At 37.1% G+C, this 19,732-nt stretch overlaps 1 protein-coding gene across 2 annotated transcripts in view; it reads left to right on the top strand.

Moving 5' to 3' along the window:
* Nucleotides 1-19,732, top strand: part of ROR2 (receptor tyrosine kinase like orphan receptor 2) — a 143,112-nt gene that overhangs the window by 82,371 nt on the left and 41,009 nt on the right. For both annotated transcript variants that reach the window (XM_064404153.1, XM_064404154.1), the window contains exon 2: nt 16,500-16,577. In XM_064404153.1, coding sequence (XP_064260223.1) covers nt 16,500-16,577 — 78 coding nt within the window. The remainder of the gene's footprint in view (nt 1-16,499; nt 16,578-19,732) is intronic.

The raw sequence follows: 19,732 nt of genomic DNA, 5'->3' as shown, positions 1-19,732 counted from the left end.
TGTCCAAGGGAAGCACAGTGGAAAATGGCTTAACCACACCTTAGAATTTTGTTGATTATAGTGAGAATAAAACTTTCTATGTCAGTAAATACAAATATTTTTCTCTATGGTTAATGCAATTCCTTTTGCTTAAATTGGTGAAGTGAAAATGTGAGAAAAATCAAGAACTTTCCTTGGGTGGGAGGAAAAAGGGAGAAAGAGGGGGAGGAAAAGTGGGAAAGCTGGACAGAAAGGGAGAGAGGGCTGACTCACCATAAGCCTGCCAAGGTGAAATGTATCCTTACCCCTGGGAATTTTGTAAATACACAGAGAATGGTCCATTTTTTGTGGCTCTTGTCCATAATATTTACAGAAACACAGATGTCTGTAGAAAGAATTATAGAATCATTAAACTTGGAAAAGACCTTCAAAATCAAGTCTAACCCATGACTGAACACCATCTTGTCAAGTGCCATGTCCAGTCATTTAATGAACACCTCCAGGGGTATAGACTCAACCACCTCCCTGAACAACACATTCAAATAGTTTGACAACCCTCACAAAGTGAAGAATTTTTTCCTGATATCCAACTTCAAGCTCCCCATGCAGCTATGTTGTCATGAAGCTATCTTGTCTTGTTCTGTTATGCCTTGCCTTGGAGAAGAGGCTGACCCTTACCTGGCTACACCCTTTACTGTTGGTTAATCTGAAAATGGTCATACAAGCAATTGTAAACTGCCAAGGTGCTGTGCTATGTTACTGAGAGAAAGTACAGAATTAAAGCAGGTTGGTCATCGGTGGTCACAAAGCTGATCTTCTCGTACAGCGGGAGGAACTTTTAGTCCCCCAGTACTTTCCCTGTGTACTGTGATCTCAAGAGTTGGGGGAAGAAAGGTTGCCAGTGAAAACTGAGGCAAAAGATTTGTCAAGTTACTTAGCCTCCTCTTCCGCTATTGTTACCAGTTTGTCAGCCTTGCTTACGAGGGTTGGGGAGGAGCAGGGGGAATGTGCTTTCTCTGACCTTCCTTTTCTGGCTCCTAGGCTTGTAGAGACCCCCACATTTTGGTGGTGACACCAGTCACAGAGTCTCTTCAGTCTCTTCACATCTGTCTCTTCAGATGTTGTTTCTTTCTTCCTATGCTGGAACACAAAGGCTTCACCTTACTTTATTGTTCTGTGCCCCTAAGCATTTATTTTTGAAAATTTAGTCACTGGAATGTGGGAAAGCTAAAGGTATTTTAATAATACTTGAATTCTGGTAGTAAAGAATTTTGCTGAATATACCTCATTAGATGCACTTGCAGTGAACTGACATAGTTGAACCTTATGATGATCTGGCTGATACAATGATTGTAGCTGATATGCTAGCACTTTGAGGTTAGTGTTGAGTCCTGTGTTCATTATTTGGAAAGCAAAGTGTGTATAACACTGTTTGGTTATTGGTTTGCTTGTTGCTATTCAGTTGAAGTTCTGTTTGAGTTTCTAATAATAACATTCTTAGAAATCTCTTTTAAAAAATAAATTGAAAGGCATTAGAATGCAATAAATCAGAATGTGCTATAGCCTTTTTTACTAACTATACAGCAGTGAGAGGCTGTTGCTTATGTCAAATTTCTCCATGAATTTTAAGTCCACTAAGGATTACCATTTTATGACTTGGGCCAATAAGGTCACTTAAAATCTGCTTAGAAGCCTTGTTACAGTAACATAATACTGCATGTATCCTACTTGTTTTGTATATGAAGTAATTTCACAAACTCCTGCCAAGCCAAATGCTTGAAAGTTTGAGGTAGCCTTTGTCTCTTGGTAATTGGTGGGTGGGAAATTGGATGATGGTAAATTAATTCAGTCCTTCTTTGACTAGCAAAAGCTGAGTGGCAGTGCTGTGGCCAGGATATGTGTTCTTCAAAGCTGAACTTTACAGTCTGTGAATGTCCTTCTTCATAATTGTAACTTAATCTTACTTTTTCCATTTTGTAGACCATTTCCGGGAAACCCAGAGAAGCGTTTCTTGCCAATTAAGGACTCCATCTCTAATTGTTCTTGTCTCAAACTCCTATTAGCAGTTCTAAACATGCAAGAATTGCAGGGCCAGATACGCAGTTCTGACTTATTTTCCAATTTCTGCATGAGGTGTGAAGTTTAGATTCTTTAACAAGTTTTTCAGGGAAGGCTGGGGTTTTGTTGGATACTTATTTTCATGAACAACAAGAGAAAAACAGGAGAAACGTTATGTAATGCAGTCCATTTTATTTCTTCTATATACATGGGGTTTTTTTTCATTCATTATATTCATGTTGCCACGTTAAGTTTACATGTGCAAGTTTACCACTGTGTTAGAGAGACAAACACAAGGAGAAATGGAGTTCATTTACCTTGTGTTATAAATAAGATTTCCTTCAGTTTGCCTAGCATTTACTATTATTCAAGATTGTTATATTTATAAATATATAGATAGTTTTCTTTTTTGATGAATAAATTAATTCACTGTACATTTTTTCAGAGTAAGAGAAAATATAAATAATATATAATTTCATTGAATCGATATACAAAATGAAAAAAATATTCTGAAAATATGTTTTAGGTATTGGTTTCACTATTCTTCAAGGAATTGCTATAGGCTTTTCTAATTATATTTTTCTTCTGAAATGATAATTTTCTTCTGAATTCTTCTTGTGATGCTAACAAAATGTCTCTGCTGTATTGCATAGTCAGGAGATACTTGTAGAAAGCCAAGTAACTGGGCAGAACACTTAATAACCAATTATCTCTACAGTGCTTACTTTGTCAAATGAGAGAGTTTAGATATTTCAGATTAATATATACAAAGCAGAATACAGACAGCAGAGCAAAACAGACTAGCCAAGAATGACAAGGTCGAGGGTAATATATCAGTCGTTTGGCTTTCTGGGTCACAGTAGTTTTAAATATTTGAGAATCCATTCCAAGAGTAATACAGAGTTCTTTGTTTTGTTTTAGATCTTTGACCAGATCTTATCTACATTCATGGAGCTGGACTGTAAATCACCCAGTCTCTTTCAAGTTGGCTGCTTTGTAGTAAGTCTGGAAGGCAGTAGGTAGTGGACATAGTAAAGGATCTGCAGGAGATTTTTTGCTCTGTATTCTTAATTTCATATCTACCAACAGAAAGTGCAGCACATGCAAATAACCACTCCAGACTTTTCAAAGATGCTTTTCTTCAGTGCCACAGCAGACAGCTAATGGTCAGGTTGTGGTTAGCATCTCACTTGCTGCTTTGAACAAAGTTTCCTAAATGTTTTCCCAAAGCATGAGAACATGCATATATGTCAGGAAAAATAACCTTCCATAGAATTACTTAACACAGTAACTGCTACCTAATGCAGGTACACCACCAAGACTTAAAATTTTATCTGTAGTTGAATTTTTTGTAGGAAGATGTATATTCTCACAAATCACAGATTGAGGAAGAGAAAGTGTATGTTCACAAAATAAAAAAATGCTGTAAATATATAAACATTTTTTAGAGGTAAGTGCTGAGAAATTAATGTCTGATAATACTAGAGAAGAAAAAACTTTGTTTTCATGAAACTGATGCACAAGTAATAAAGTTTCCTTGTCTTAGGTAACATGACAGATGACTCTGACCACTTAAATAATGGCATCTCTGTGTCTGCTAGCAAAGATAGCTAGTGGTTGCTAATTTTTATGGTAGTCTTTTGTCATGTAAAGGTTATTTACCACAAATGAAGCAGAGCCCCCCGGGCAACTATTAGATAACTACTTCTATTGTGTGACCCTTTGCCAGGTTAAACTCAGGCGACTGGTCTTATTTCATATCAGCCAGTCTTCTACTTTTGATAGGAAACAACTGTTCACCTTGTTTGAATTCTGACTTGTGTGGGCAGCAAAATGGTCACATGAATGACAAGAAATGCACAATGTCTTCAAGTCATTCTGCCAGCCAGCTGTCTTGTACGGTTAGGAGTTTCCCTCTTCCATCCTGCTTGACTGGGCATGCCACTGTCTCTGCTACAGCTTGGTTTCTCCCAGTCTTGAGTGAGCCCCTCAGCTGTCCATAGTGAGCTCAAAATGCTGTCCTCTCGATCTGTGGCAGTTCCTTCTCTGAATCTGCTGCTGTGCCAAATACCGCAGATCACAGCCTGCACAGGAGTGCAGAACAAGCTGGTGATTATTTGATGGGCTCTGTACCAGCCAGACCTGGGAATTTCACAGAGCACAGAGAAAGTGTTTTTTCCTGCATGTGCTAGGAATGATGGAAATACTTGATTCCATTTTTTTTCTAAACCAGAGAAAACCCACTTAGTATTTGACAAAATATCCAGTACTGAGACTAAAGAAGAGCATTTGCCATTTAAGAAGTTGCCTGTTAAGCTTAGCAGTTTTCTGTCTTTACATTGTACAGTAAGTGCCAGCTATGCAAATGTTACTTCCATTTACATCACACAAAATGAGATGCTTTCACTATTGTTTTATTATCAACAAATTCTCAGATTCCTACAAGTATCTAAAATCATGTAATTTCTTAACGTTACTCTCCATTATAATTGCTGCTTTGATTGTTGTGCAGTCAGATATATTCTGTGTCTAGCAGCTTTCCTTCTTACTAGAATTGGCATTATGGATCAGAAGTGCTGATAGGAATTAAGACCACCATATCTGGCAGTTGAATGCAGTTGCTGTTGTCTTCTGTGTGCTTTGCACTTCAGGGGTTGATCCAACCAATTTTCCAGTGGTAGCTTCTCTTGCTTCCACACAGCTTGTTCCACTCCCACCAATGATCATGTCTGCATGATCAGACATGTGAGCTTTTTGTTGCATTTACTCAAAATAAGAGGCTATCATTTCAAGTGAGTCCATTTCTGAAAACATATCTAATGAAATTTCTTTGTGGTTGTATGTGACTTTCTGACAAGTTTTGTTCAGTGTGTAGGTATGAATTCGAGGTTACAGCATTGGGCCATGAGTTAACCTTGGAATGTAAAATTTCTTCTCACTTCCATGTCATGAAAACATGTGTTTTACAGCCACAGTATTTTTGATGACATAGAAGCAAGGCTGACCACGTGGTGAACAAAAACCAGTGTCAGTCCTGCTGTCAGAGTAACAAAAAGATGGCAGGCATTGTAGGTTGCAAAACAACAAGAGTTTGAGATGTAAGATTCAGAGCTTTTTGATGGAGAGGATAAAACTTTGAAAGTGCACTGCACTTGTACCCAAGTGTTCCTTTCAGAACATTAAAATGGCAGCATGGCAACCTTGAATGTTGCAGCTGAAGCAAAATACTAGTATAATCATTAAATCTTGTCTGATCTTGTGACCAGTTACAGTTAATAAACTGGGTCATGAGCATGATAGTGGGAGCTCAGGAAATTCCTTCCTGTATAGGGAAACAGACGAATTGGATGCAAACTGCTACGTGGTTTGAGCTTGCTTGCTAATGGGTACATGCCTGGGTTGTCTGCACTGCAGGGTTAATGAAGCTGTTCCTTGCTTTGCTTTCAGGCAGGCGCAGCAGAAAGGGGTTCTTGTGCATTCTTATGACCATGTTGACTATTGTCTATTGGACTCTGACCAAGTTTTCATTGAGTTCTTTCACTGTCCACTCACTGACAACAGTGTGTATCCACATCAGGAAGCATTCTGAAAACATTCTTTTTCACGTCAGGGCTCCACTCCTGTTTTATTGTTTTCCTTGAGAAGAACAAAAGCAAATAATATGCCATCTCTTTTTGTCCAGAAGACTGTTGCTTAGCTCTGTTGATTAAATAACAGACAGGAACCATATCAAAGTCCACCTAGCATCTGAGCTTTTTTCATTCCTCTGTGGAAGAAAAGGTAGTTTAAAACAAAAGCAGAGAAATGGGAGTTTGTTTCAGAGCAGACAACTATTATGACTTCACTGTATACATTCAGTTGTAATCCAAAAAGTCAAACAGATGCAGTAGGAAGAAGATATTTCCAATGTGGACTGGACAAAACTTGTCAACAGAAATCATCTGTGGTTTAGATATCTGCTCTCAAATGAAGACATATAAGTATTACTTAAACTTTACTAGTAGTGGTATTTAAATAAATAACCCCGTACTAGGAAATGTAGAAAAGCCTACTAAACAAGTGGATAACATATCTTAAAACTTACAATTAGAATAGCTGTTTTGCATTTTTCAATGGCTAAAGTATAGATCAGGTGTTAGTTTCTTTTACACCCTGGCACACTTTCTTATCTTTTGCTTCCCTTTTCTAGTCACAGAGGCAAATATTCCCACATGCACATGCATGCGTGCACACAGTAATTTTCAGCCACAGCAATACTTGAGCTGGTCAGAAGTGCTAGGGCTGATCACTCGTGACCTGCCTGGCCACACCAACTGCATGTCAATGTTTTCTCTCCATACTTGCTCCATGGCCATTGGAGCTGTACTGTTTATTGGGGGAGAGGAGTTAATATTTTCTATGTATACAAACCATAGCTAATTACTCATTATGAAGAGAACTTCCAGTGGGAAATTGTGAATTTTAAACTCTTGATCTAAAAACCAAAATACTTTCTGAGGAAGAGAAGTTTGCCCTCTCTAACATTTGAATCTGGTATAATTAACTTTTTTTTTTTACTGGTCATGATCCAGACCAATAGTAAGAAGTAAACATTACTTGTGATCAAGTGCTCTCTGAACACAGTATTTGATGTTAATTCTAGCAGTGGAATTTTGTAAAATTCCATTCTGCTCTGACTTATGGCAGGTGAATCCCAAGTAGTTAGGTAAAGCTTCTGATAGCCAATATAGTATTCTGTCTGTTTGGGTCTTAAAAAAATTATTGATGCTTTGTGATAGGTAAGACCATGGACATCTATTTGTGATAGTTGGTGGTAGAAGAGAGCATGACCATCTATTTAATGATTTTATTGAAGGATGAATAAGGCCCTATCATTGGCTCACTTGCCAGCCTTGGTTTCTTAAAGTATTGATAACCCAAATGTTATGCTTAGGTGCCCTGGTTTCAGCTCCTAGTGTCTGAGAATTAATTATTCTTTGATTTTCACGGTATCCTTTTTGTCAGGGAGATGTTTATAATACTTACCATAAATAATATGAAAAGTGCTCTGATTAATATGAACAGACTATTTGCTCTCACTATTTTCCATAGAGGAGAATGGCTAGCTGTAACCTCCCTACCATCAAAGACTGGTGCTGCAATTCCTGCTTTTGAAGTACAATTACAGAATGGAAACTAAACAACCTGTAGGAAGGTTTTTTTGCACTTATGACAGTTCCTCTGCTGTTGTCAACCCAGTCAGATTAATTATTAGAATAGGTGGTATGTTCTACTGTATTCTGTTACACTCAGTTGTGATCTGTGCTGTTTTTATTTTGCCTCTAAGGCTGAGGGATATTATTATTGTTGCTTTGTTTCAAATATAGGAAAGAATTTAAGAGGCTTAGAAATAAGCCCATTTTCAAGTGTTTTTCTGACTTGGGGTATTTTCCTGAACTGAAGTGTTAAATATTTCAGCCTAAGGCTGCAGACAGGACTGGCATTTTTGGATTCTACTCCTTTTTTTTTCTTTCAGGAAAAAAAGAGCACTGTGAAAATCATTGTTTATCCCGGTTGATGGAGTGTTATACTCATAAATCATGATTATTTTCAACCTTTTGGTTGAGATTATTTTGTTTTCACAGCCAGAAGCAGTAAAATAATCAATCATGTAATAATGCCATGGATAATTATCATGTTGCTTGGTGTTCTTTGAGCTACTGCAGGTGTGTTCAGAACCTCTACTGGTTGTGTTTAAACTGTGACTTTACAACTGAGGTGGTGAAGAGCTTTGGAATGTACCCACAATTGCTTTACTCTTTTTTTTATTTTCCCCAAAGAATAATACACTAGCAACAAATACCACTCATTATGGAATCCATAATTACTTTTTGGTTTTTTTTTTCCAATGATTCCAAGCTTTTATATGTTCCCTGGTATATTGTCTCTGAGTGTTTAGCATACAAGTGTACAGAAAGGCTATGTTTGTGATCACTAGTAGACTTAGTTGCATTTCTGCTAAATTAGAAATTACATTGAAATCCATTAGTGTCTTAAAAAACCTCAGATGTTTTTCAGTGTAAATATCATAGAGTTAATTCTTACTTATTAAACACTCAGAACAGTTTTATTATTTTAATTTGTTTTCAAATAGTGCTTTATGTTTTGCTTTTCTTTCAAAACTAGGGTTCTGGGAGACTGCGGAGTTCCTCTGTCACAGATTTGTCTGAAATTCTGTGGTGATTTGTAGTGGTATAAATCACAACAGTCTTCAAAAAAACTCGCTTCCTCCTTTTCTCTGTCTTAGTTTCTTGGTTCCATGCTTCTCCTTTCTTTGTGCTGACTGAAACACTCATGCAGCTGCACTGGGAACCACATCAGGGAGCTAACCTTTTCCCCTCTCAGCCTCTGGGCAACTGAGGTACAAAAGATTAAGGCATATTTACTGCAGACATGAGATTCAGGTGCCCACATGCTTTTGAAAACCTAGTAGACATCTGTCTGCATCTTTTGGCATAAAATTTTTTACTAATCTGGCCTAAGGTGACTTGGCCAGGACTTTGCAGGAAGCGCTAAGAATTGAAAATAGGATTTGGATATTCCTTTATCATGTAGGCTGCATTCTGTTAAATGTTCTCCACTTTACATTATAAATAAGAGGGTCTGGACTTTATTGTAACTTTATCAGAGTGTTTTGGCTGTGAATTAATAGAATGATTTGTAATCTAAAGTTTTGTGCATCTTCAAAACTTCGCTGCACACTGAAAATATTGACTTGAACTGAGTATCTTCTTTTCCATGCGTTCTGTCTGTTTCACTGTTAATGAGGCTCCTTCTGTGACTGAAATCAGAACAAATCTTTATCTCTGGTTTGTCTCACTAGCATTTCTGAACTCTCATTTTAAGTGGCCAATAGGAGCTCCAGGAGGAAGAATCCAAGTTATTTAATAGCTAAGCTCTATGATGAAAGTTGTGCAATGAAAGGATAAAGATTGACAGTGCAGCTGTGTGGTTAATGTAAAATATGCTTTAACAGTATGAGGTGTTGAAATAAATCAAGGTATCCATTGAAGTCTGCATTTGAATCTCTGGTAATAATATTTTAAATGACTTATCTGATTTCTTTCTTCTCACACTGACTTCATCATGCTTGCTAAGGCGCCTGGCTGATGATTAAGAAGATAAACTGCATCTTCAGTATACTTTTTTCTGGATTGAGGGTTCATTGCAGCTCTGTGTGAAAATCAAGAATCAGTCTTTCTCTGTAGTTCTGTGCTGATGACCAACTGATCTTTTTTACCATGTTTTAGAGTGGTTTTATTGGTCGGCCAATAAGGATTTCTTAATTAAAAGAAGAAGTTCCTGCAGGAACATTGTGAAATTTATGAAGTGGTTTTTTCATCATGCACTTAACAACAAGTATTCTGAAACAGACTACTAGTCTGTCTTGGATCAATCTGTGAACAAACATTAACAGCAACAAAGATTAATGTGATATGCAGATTCCTTCTTTATGCCTTTAAGTGACAAAATACAAGATTTTGAATCTCTCTTAACATGTGCTTGAGAAATGAGTCTTCACTGTGCAGAATAAAAGTGATTTAATGTCTGTGGGTTTTTAAAATTTTATTTAAAATTGGTGTGTTTTCCATCCAAATAATGATACTCTTTTTTATTGCTACAGATCACAAACCTTGTGTCTGCCTTTGTCCTGTAGTGTACTTCCCACACTTTGCAATAGAATGTTTTTCCTCATACTAACTGAAATGAAAACATTTCAACATAGCTATTAGGTAAAATAGAAAAAAACTTATAGAGGGGAAAATCCATGCTAATGAAAGATGTTTTCTTTAACAGGGAATGCTTATGAATTGCGGGAATGTATTCTGTATAAGTCAACCATGGCCTTTTTAAAAGGTTTTTTGTCTGTGTTATGGACCAGCTTTCTGAAGGTTCTATTACTTTTAGGCTGCTGTTGCTTTTACTTTAAATATACTTTTAAAAATGTTATTTTGATATTATAACAGCAGGCTTAGAAGATGTTACTCCCTTTCTAATAGTCTCGTGGTGAGAATGTTTTATTACTATGAATTTAGCTGAAGGTAATATGGAAGAGTTTTGGATGGCCAAAGCACACATTTAATTAGTTAACATGCTAACCTGTGAACAGTATGCTTTGCGACCTGATAGCCAGCTAAGAAGTGACTTTTTTGCAGACAACTTCACCGTTGTCTCCGTGGAGCAACTGCAAGAGAAAGTGAAGGTTATTTCCCCCACCTTCAGCTTTTTTTTATGTGAAGCTGCAGCAGTTAAGGAACGTGTGCTGTGAAGGTTCTAATCTGCCATCACTATGAAAGGGGTGCACTGATTTTGAGCTACAAACTGCATCTTTTGTAGCCTATTCACGACCCTTTACAGGTCTGCCAAGCCCACTCTGCAATTGGTTGCCAGGGGCTGCAGATGTTGGAAAAGAGAAATTTCAATGAAAGACCCTGATTCAGCAACCCAAGCAGCTTGCCTCCCCCAGCCAAAGTAATCAGATTGGCAGCTGAATCAAAGGGTACAGTGGGCCCTTTGTTTGGGAGCTCCAGAGGCTAGTAATTGACAGAAGGTCAACAAAGTTTTATGAAGAAAAGAACAGAATATTAGAGGGTATTAGGCTGAAGAGAGAGAGTTTGGGAGTTTTGTGTTATTGGAAGAAAGTTAGAAATCGAGTAAAAGGTTACAGCCGCAGGAAGCAAAGGTTGCATATTGATGTTTAAATCTGAAAATAGTTTCAGCTACAGAAACAGGATTATTGATGAGTGGAAGAAATGTCGGAACAAAAATCTGCACTTTTGCTAATTGTAGGGCTGTTCAATTTTTAGTTGAAGGATTTATTTGTAAGCTTTGGGATTTAAAATACAATGGTAGAGGGATGGTTCATTCATAGACTCATAAGATTGGAAAAGATCTTCATCTGGGAGAAGAAGTGTTCTATTACCTGTGCAGTACCATATGCATTAGACACTTGCCAAATCTGCCACACTAGAAAATTTCATCTACTGAGATCTCTCTGTTTAAAGAATACTTGTTCTCAGTGCATAGCTAATCTTCTTCAGATCAAGCAGGCTTTGTAATCATTATGTTTTTGATTTTCTTAGTCACGTTTGTAGACCATCTTCACAGTGCTAGCTATTGTATTTTATTTTTATTCTTACCTATCTTGAAATGGAACACAGAAAATTAAAGAAAATAGTCTAGGGCCTTACTGGCTTTGAATGAATGGGAAAGATTACTGCTTTTTATGGGTGAAATCTGCCTTGTTTGCAGTACTTTGCGATTGTTGACTTATGTCTGATTCTAATCAGTGTCAGCCAAGTCACCGTTGGCTTCTATTTTAGTTATTACTCATCTCTCTGCTTAAAAATAACTTTGTTCCATTATTTTTCCAGGAATTGAAGTTAAGCTGATAGCTCTATAATTCTCTGGCACACCTTTTTTTACCCTTTTTAACAAATAATAGGAAATGTTAGTGCGATTTCTCATATTTTAAGATCTCATCTGTGCTCTACAAATAATGAAAGACAGTTAATAACATTGCATGGTATTGCATCAGCCAGCCCTTAACTGCTCTAAATCAATCAGGCCCACTCTGTTTGAAAATACCTGAGTACTGTTTTCCTCTTTCTGTGTGAGGCTGAGGCCTTGTTTTGTTCCTGGTATCAATTATGGTAACCCCCTCCTTGTGACTGGCTTTTTGATGTAGATTAATGTGTTGTTTTGATGTCTGCTTATGGCCATGAGCATTTTGGAATCCGTTTGTTGCTCTTACTGCTCAAGTAATGAATGATCTGCGAAGTCATAACCATTTCAGAGGAAAAAAAAATCAGCTCTTTTATGATGAGTGGTGTGTGTCCTGTGAGTTGATGATCAGCTGGGCAATTTAGTTTTCAAAAGTGTAAAAGAGCCTTCCTGCCCCCATAACATTGGATATTTGCTCCTGTGTTTTGTTGGTCATTGGTGCATAAAATAGAGCAGTGGGCCTGCCTGTGTTGAATCTTGGCAGAAAGAAAGTCATCCTCATATTCAGGAGAAATAAAAAAAAAGTGACAATTATTTATATACAAGTAGGAAAAGAATTTTCTGTATCACCTGTTTCCTTGCTACAGTTCACTATGTAAGTCAAAGGAACTGAATGCATTTTTTACATTAAAAATATAGATTATTGTATTGTTTTAAATATGAGTTTTCTTTTGGAGTGGGATTTTCCATAAGTTGAAATGATTTGCTTTACTGCCTTGAAAAGTTAAGAGATCATTTTTGTGTGTGTGAGCAGTTCAAAAGATTTACTATTTACAGCATCTGCATTTTACTTGATTGTGTGTTCCCTGAAAAGAGGATTATGAAGGTATTCCTTAGCATCTGGCAAGTGGGACATCTGGCCGTTGGCATTCAGGCTGAGTTCTGGTTGTGTTGAAGACTTGTCTGGTCATGCAATGTGGAAGGAGAACAGGGCACTCATGATCTCTTCTACCTTGCACTCCCACTCTGTGCAGTGCTGTCTTGGCTCTGACGGCAGCAAAAAAGGCAATGCTGAAGTAAAAGTGTAAGAAGAGATCTAAGTACATAGTACTACACTATGCTGGGTATTTGCCCAGCCTCCAGCCATTTTCAACTTGGGTTCTTCAATATGCCCACACAGGATTTCTGTGAGAGAGGTCTCACTGAACTTGTCCAGTCTTACCTGTAGGTCATCTGAACTCCGCACTCAGTCTAGTTACATCTCTTCTGAGAAAACTTTCCCTTGTTTTATCTTTGTTTTGAAGTTGATTATTGCTATTTTTTCTAGCACTGCCATTTTTACTAAGAGTCCATCCACTCTGTAGACTCTCATGACTCCATAGAGCTTTACATTCATTGAACTCAGCCATCTCCTTTGCAGAGCGACAAATCCTAGCAGCAGTACAAAAACTGGTTTATGAGTAAATATTCTCTATTCCCTGAAAGTCTTCCAACTGTTCTGTACCATTTTTGAAGTAAGAGAGCCTCAACAGCACACAATGAGAGCATACTTACTGCCAGAGTGAGTTGGTAAGACCACATGTAAGGTTCAGTTATTCAGCATTTACTTTCTTACCAGTTTTTAAAAACAACTGTATAATGGATTGCTGCTGTTCTTCCAGTTTTGTGTTTTGCAAGTCTACCTCTTTTCTTAGTGTTGTATGACAGTCCTGCATTTGTTAGAGATATAAAAAATTGTGTGATTGTCTGATATCTTTGGGACATCTAACACCAGTTTAATGAACAATTATGTTTTTCCTAGTACTAGTTTTTTACTGATGAAAACTGACAGAGAAAATTTGGCACCTTAAATTACTTCATGGACTTTTTTCCCCTTCAGGGAGTGCAACAGCACATGAATAATCTTCCAGAAAAAGATACCAGAAGCAGGAAGAAAAAAGCAAAATGGGATACCCTTATGGAAATATTGATTAAACAAAGAGGGTAAAGGGAGTTAAAAATCAGGAGTAGACAGGAGCATAGTTGTGTAGACATCTTCAAAGAAGAATAAGACTGCAGAGAGTTGATGATGGGACATGATCAGGGTCCATGTGTACTATGGTGAGGAAAATTGGAAAGAAAAAAAACCCCCAAAAATTGCTAGGTGTTGAGGTAAACACCATGGATTCACTCCTGGCAGGAAAAACATGCTGTATTATTAGAGCAAAACCAGAAAGCAGTGAAAATAATAAAAAGAAAATAACATTCAAGATGAATATGCAGCTCTAAGTTCTTGACTTCAGAATACTTAAATTCTGTTTAGCACAAGAGATAAAAGATTTTATTTTGTTGTAGTGACTTTCTGGTTGTCTTTATAGTGTTAAAAACTTAATTTTTCAAATTGATAATAAACTTTTTGTGTTCTAAGTTGTAGTAGAGAAACTTTAGGATTAAAGCTAGGAATTCATCACAAATGTGGTTGAAGTGGAATTTTGCAGTTTACGGAAAATATACGTTTCTTTCATAAAAGCAGGTTCAAGTGACAGATCTGATTTGTATTTATGATTTGCAGAGAACGCAAAGGATTTTAATTTTAACTTTGCTTAGTTCTTGAGATTTTGAAAATAGGTGGCATCTATAGTTTGTAATTGTTCTCTGGAAAAGCACATAAGAAGACTGATGTTTTTTCCAGACTGAAACTTATCAAGTAAAAGAGTGAATCACATAAGACTATTATTGGAATTTTTTCAAAACAGCAAATGCTTTTGTTTCTTTCCACTTTTGTTCTGAAAAACTTAAAAATATTAAGAGATATGGGCCTGGGGAGGAGAGATGAGAGAGGAAAACATTTCTGTGCTCATTTATCTGAACGTCTAATGTCTTTTTCAGTTGTGAGTCAGTGAGATTACTGAAGAAATGGAAACAACTATTTTAAAGTTGAAGATGTGGTATTAAACCAAAAGTGCCACTCAGTTCTCAAGCAACCTGGAGTCTGGATAGCTGAGTGTTAAGCAATCAAATAACCTTAAGAACAGTTTTGCAATAATGTTCCACTCTGTGAATACTGGTAGATTATGATCACCAGAATAAGATATGAAGAGGTACTTGTGGACTAAAAAACTGACCAGTTTTCCTACTCTTCTTTCTGCTCTGGCTGTCTCATCTTGGATTTGTCTTCCTTGTGGCCAGTAAATGCTGCTGCCCCTTCTAAACCCTTGTGTTACACAGAGAAGCTCAAGCAAGAGCAAGGGATAGAGGTGAACTTGTCGTGCTGCCCCTTGGTAGGGACAAGATGTGATGTATCGCTGCTGAAATTTGACAGAATATGCCTGTCATGCCTTCACCACATCACCCTGAATTAAAAAGATCAGAAAAAGTTCTGTGCAGCTAAAAGTCACGTGCTAAGTCTATACCATGCCTGCAGGGGTATGAAGACACACCATGTTGGGATTTGCAATGGCAAGGTTGGCAATAGCCAGCTTGGCCACCCATCTCCATTTCTCCTGCTAGTCTGCAGGTGAATATTATCTATGATTTCCACTGGCCAGTGCTGGGAGTGGCAGAAGATGGAGGATGTCTGCCCAAGCCTTAGCTGTTCCAAATTGAAAGAGTGTGTTACCAGGCGTACAACACCACCTTTACCGTCACTCTAATTGTGGTGTCTGAGCACACAAATGAAGTGGAGTCTGTACTATTGCCAGGCAAAGAACCTGGAGCAATGGGAGATAAAAGGAGAGATGAAGAAGTGACAAGTGACAGTACTGTGATGAAAGAAATACTTTCAGACCCAGCCTGCTGTAGAGAATTTCTCTGATTTCTGTGTTTTACTTGATGAAGTTAAAGGCAAGTTAGCTGAATCTCTTCTCAAATAATGGGTGAAAGAATAAACAAACAAAAAAAAGTGTCTCAATTATTTTCTTCTTTCATAATACGGTGTAAGATAGGGATAAGGTTATTTATATTTTACTTACATTCAGAGTGGTATTGTAGTTTGAAGAAAGGGTAATGGGGACAAAAAGAAGAAGGAGAGTCTTTTCTCTAGCTTCATTTCACGTAAAACAATACCATGAAAACCCCTAACAGACCTACAATGAATCCCAGATCTTTCACTTCAGATCTTAGATGACCTTAGATTTACATATCATTGTGATATGCTAAGGATGTAAGGAATTTGGATGACTGAATATAAATTAGAAAATATAAAAAAATAGGGGGTATCATTTTAGAAGCTGTTTTAGTCAAATCACATCTATACTGTTATCTGAGTTAGAACTTCAGTTCTGTTCCTTACCTAATATTTTTAAAAGTGAGAGCACACAGGTGATATATAATGGTTGGAGTTTTGCAAGACTTGCAAATTCAAAGGAACTTCAAAGTACTGTCTGCAGTGTGCTAGCTTGTACTGATATATTAGACAGAAAAAAAAAGGAGCACATACAGAAGATGTCTATCCATTTCCTCATGCTTTGAAATCCTTGGAAAACAGTTATGATAGTTTCATTTCTAAAGATATCTTTTAGGGATGAGGCTGAGAGTAGAATAAGAAAGTCAGTAGCAATGATGAGTCTGACCTCTGGAGATGGATGCTGAATTACCGTAGTGCAAGTTTAAAAGCAAGTTTATGTCATTTTGTAACTAAGGCTATCAGTAAAGCTCAGGTACTTTTTAATTTGCTAAGCCACCATTGCTTCCAGGAAATCCTTGCATTCTTTGTAAAAATGTGTGGACTGTATCTACTAAGACCTGGAATGTAGTTTTTAATGCTTTCTATTTTGCCAAACACCAGGTAGTCCACAAAGTAGTTATTGTAGCGTTTTCTAATCCGCAATGGATAAATCCTGACCTTGTCAATATGTGTTTCCTGTGTGCTGTGTTTCCCATGTGCAACTCTGGAGGCAGAATGTGGACTGAGAGAATGTGCTGAACTCACTGTTCTAATGGTGTTTAACAGAAAGATTAGCTCACCACTTCAATTCAACAAAATCTTCTTTTCTTTGTAGGTGAAATGGAAATTCCAGACTCAAATGATCCTTTAGGTCATATGGATGGACTTGAGAGACCAATTCCAACACCTAAAGGTAAAATTAATTGTAATTTGTTCACCCTGCTTAAGTATAAACATTCTTTAGAAAGGACCAGCAAAGTCCTGTTATGGTATGTTCCCTATATTTGTCTATTTATATGAATCTATAAGGAAGGCAGCCTTCCTTTCATGAATTAGCACTTCTGATTCCAAGGGATAGCAAGGTTAAAGGAGTCTATAAAAATTAATTTTGAAGCATGAGTCCACCCACATGGAGGGGTTAGATGTTTAATCCAAACACAGCGTGCTATTATAATCTTCCTAGCATACTTGATTTCAAATGGTTTCCATGAAATTTATTTTATTTTGTACAGTGCCACTCTTAGCATCTCCAGGTAAATGTTAAGTATAGGTGTCTTTAGTTTGAGGTAATTAAATCTAGCCCATTACAACACAAGAATACATACTTTTTAAGCAGCTCTGTGAATTAATGCTTTGGTTTTTTAAACCAAAGCATTAATCCTGACTGTAGTGTCAGGATTTCTAGTTATTTATTAGTTAACCTAAATTTTGTGACACTTTACCACTTAAAACTATAGATTCAAATGCTATTCTTGGATCTGAAGATGCACATATTTACTGCTAATTGTGCTTCCAATTGCAATTTGGTGCAGCTTTCTAAAGCGGGACATTCTACCTAAAGAAAAATATTTTTTTCTACTGTGTACTCAATTTATCTTTTTATGGATGCACTGCTGTAGTCAACTCTTCTTCAAAGAGAAGTGTCAGATAATAATGTCAGCTTCATTAATGAGTACATGTTGAAGTCTACCGAGCTGTGGTATTGACCAGATGTTCTTGCAGTTTTTCTTTCAAAGGAACATGAATTTTGGGGGTACTTTGGATATAGTTTCTCTTCGCATAGATATCCAAGGTCATCTAATCCTTATGATCCTCCTGAATATTAGTTAGATTTCGTATCCCAACTGTGCATATTATGAGTTTTTTTGTGTAATCTTCCTTTAAATTTTGTCCATAAGTCAGTAAAACCCTGCATATGTAACCACCTTGCTACTGATCATCAGCATGGGACTAAGTCCCTCCTATTTGGAAAGAAGACTTGGTATACTCCATTTCTCCACTCTTTGCTACTTTCTGAAACTGGTGAAATATTTATTCTGGGGAAAAAAAATATTGTAGTAGTAATTCCTGTCAGTAGCACTGTATTACTACCAGTTGTTTTAGTCACACTGAAGTACACACTAATTGTGATGAAAAAGGGCCATGTTTAATTTTTAACTGCATTTGATAGGCTTGTTTGCCTGGCAAGTTGGTCCCACTTCTCTCTTTTGTTATGTTTGAGCCTTTAAGGCTACAGACATAAAAGAGGGGCTTTTTTTGGTTGGGTTTTTTTTTGGTTTTTTTTTCATGTGCCAGTGCTAGGTTAATTTCTTGCTGAAAAAGGACTTCCAGTTACTTCCTTCCTTTCTTTGCAGAGCCACAGGCAATATCTGTCTGAGGAAGTAATTAATCACATCTCAAACATTTCTACACCAAAGAACTGTATATTTCTTTCAGAAAAAGAATAAGGAAGAAGAAAAAGAGCCCCATGTTCTTAAGTTATTCACTGGTATAGAATCCGCTATTAGTTTCCAGCATATCTAGTTTGGAAATGGCCTCATTTGCTCTCTCTTTTTTTTTTTTTTAATATGGGCACAAAATTCTCTATAGAAGCAAAACTTGTTGGACTGTTATCTCAGGTGTTTCTGTGTCGTAGTAAGGTATCAGGTTTTGTTACCAAAAACCACTGGACAGTTCTACTTCAAAGTTTGGGCATACTGTTGAGATCATTAGAAACAGTTCTTAAGCCCTTCCATCACATCAACCTTCTTTCTTTGCTTTAGAAATCTTCAGTTATTTTGATTTGCTTGCAACCTCCCATCTTAAAAATTTTTCTTATTTTGGAGTAGACCCAAAACAGGCATGGAGATAACCAGCTTTAAGAATACCCAAATTAAAAGCCACTTTAAAAGTACCAAATGTATTAGTCATCCTCTTCTCTGGAATCTTCCAGAAGTCCTAAGAAATGATTCTGTCTCCAATGACAAAACCAGTTTAAGCAAGGTATTGTTAATAAAGCTCATTTATAAAAATGTTGCAAGTCTCTTCCCACAAGTGAAGCTAGCCTTCTGATAGTTGATGAGAGGGGACAATAGCTGGGCTAGGCCTTTAAGGATAATTTATTTTCCCTTGTTTCCTTTAAATGAGCACCTGAATGACTAAAAAGCTCTGTGTCTGAGCAATGTTTCACTGAAAACCAGTGCAGAGCAGTGAGCGTTTGCTGCAGAAGAACTTAGGTCTGCTTTGGAATAGAAATAAAACATTCAAGCACAGTCCAAGTCTTCTCTCAGTCCAGTCAGTCTTTGTAAAGTTTCCCCAGTTTTATGTTCAAGTAAGCCTCAATTGGTGTCTTTCTCCTTTGCACAAATGATCTAACATACTCTCACTGGGTCCTAAAACCCACTGATTTCAGAGGAGAGGACAATGTGCACATTTTGACAGTGTTTCAAAGCTAATTCTGCTTCATTCCAGGATTGGCAGTTGTTCATTCCTTGTTCCTAAGGACATTTCAAGAGAATGTGAACCAAATCAACTTATTTTACATATTTCTGGATGGATTTTTGTACATTGAGATTAAAAAAATATGATGAAGTATGAGACGCAAATTGGATTAAATTAGGCTGTAAAGGTATAATTTCATCTGGAAATATTATGTGGCAGTATATAGTAGCGTAGGTTCCTTAGCCACTCATATGTATTTTGGGAGATCTGCCAACATCCCTTCCATTTTCTAACATGGCTCAAAATAAATTGTAAATCACTCATCTCCGTATCAGGATTAAATAAAACAGAGGGTGAAGAATTGGGGAGACTGGTTTTTATTTAGGAAAATGTTCTGTGCAAATAATCGTGAGTCTTAGGCTTCAGTCTACCCTCTTTAGTAGGACAATGTTTCTCAGTTTATTTGGAATTCTCATTTACTTGTGGAAGGAGTCACTTTACTGGATTCCCACCACCTGCCAAGATGTTGCAGTGCCATTCATGTCCCCTAAGCTCAGTGTTTTCATACACGCCTCTAGAAAGACATAATTTGCATGTCAGCAACTTTCACATACATTTTCTCTTATTACTGTCTTCAGTTCTTATATA

This window comes from Passer domesticus, chromosome Z (assembly GCF_036417665.1).
Source record: "Passer domesticus isolate bPasDom1 chromosome Z, bPasDom1.hap1, whole genome shotgun sequence".
NCBI lineage: Eukaryota > Metazoa > Chordata > Aves > Passeriformes > Passeridae > Passer > Passer domesticus.
Note: the sequence above shows the minus strand (reverse complement) of the source record. Positions and strands in the feature narration are given on the sequence as shown.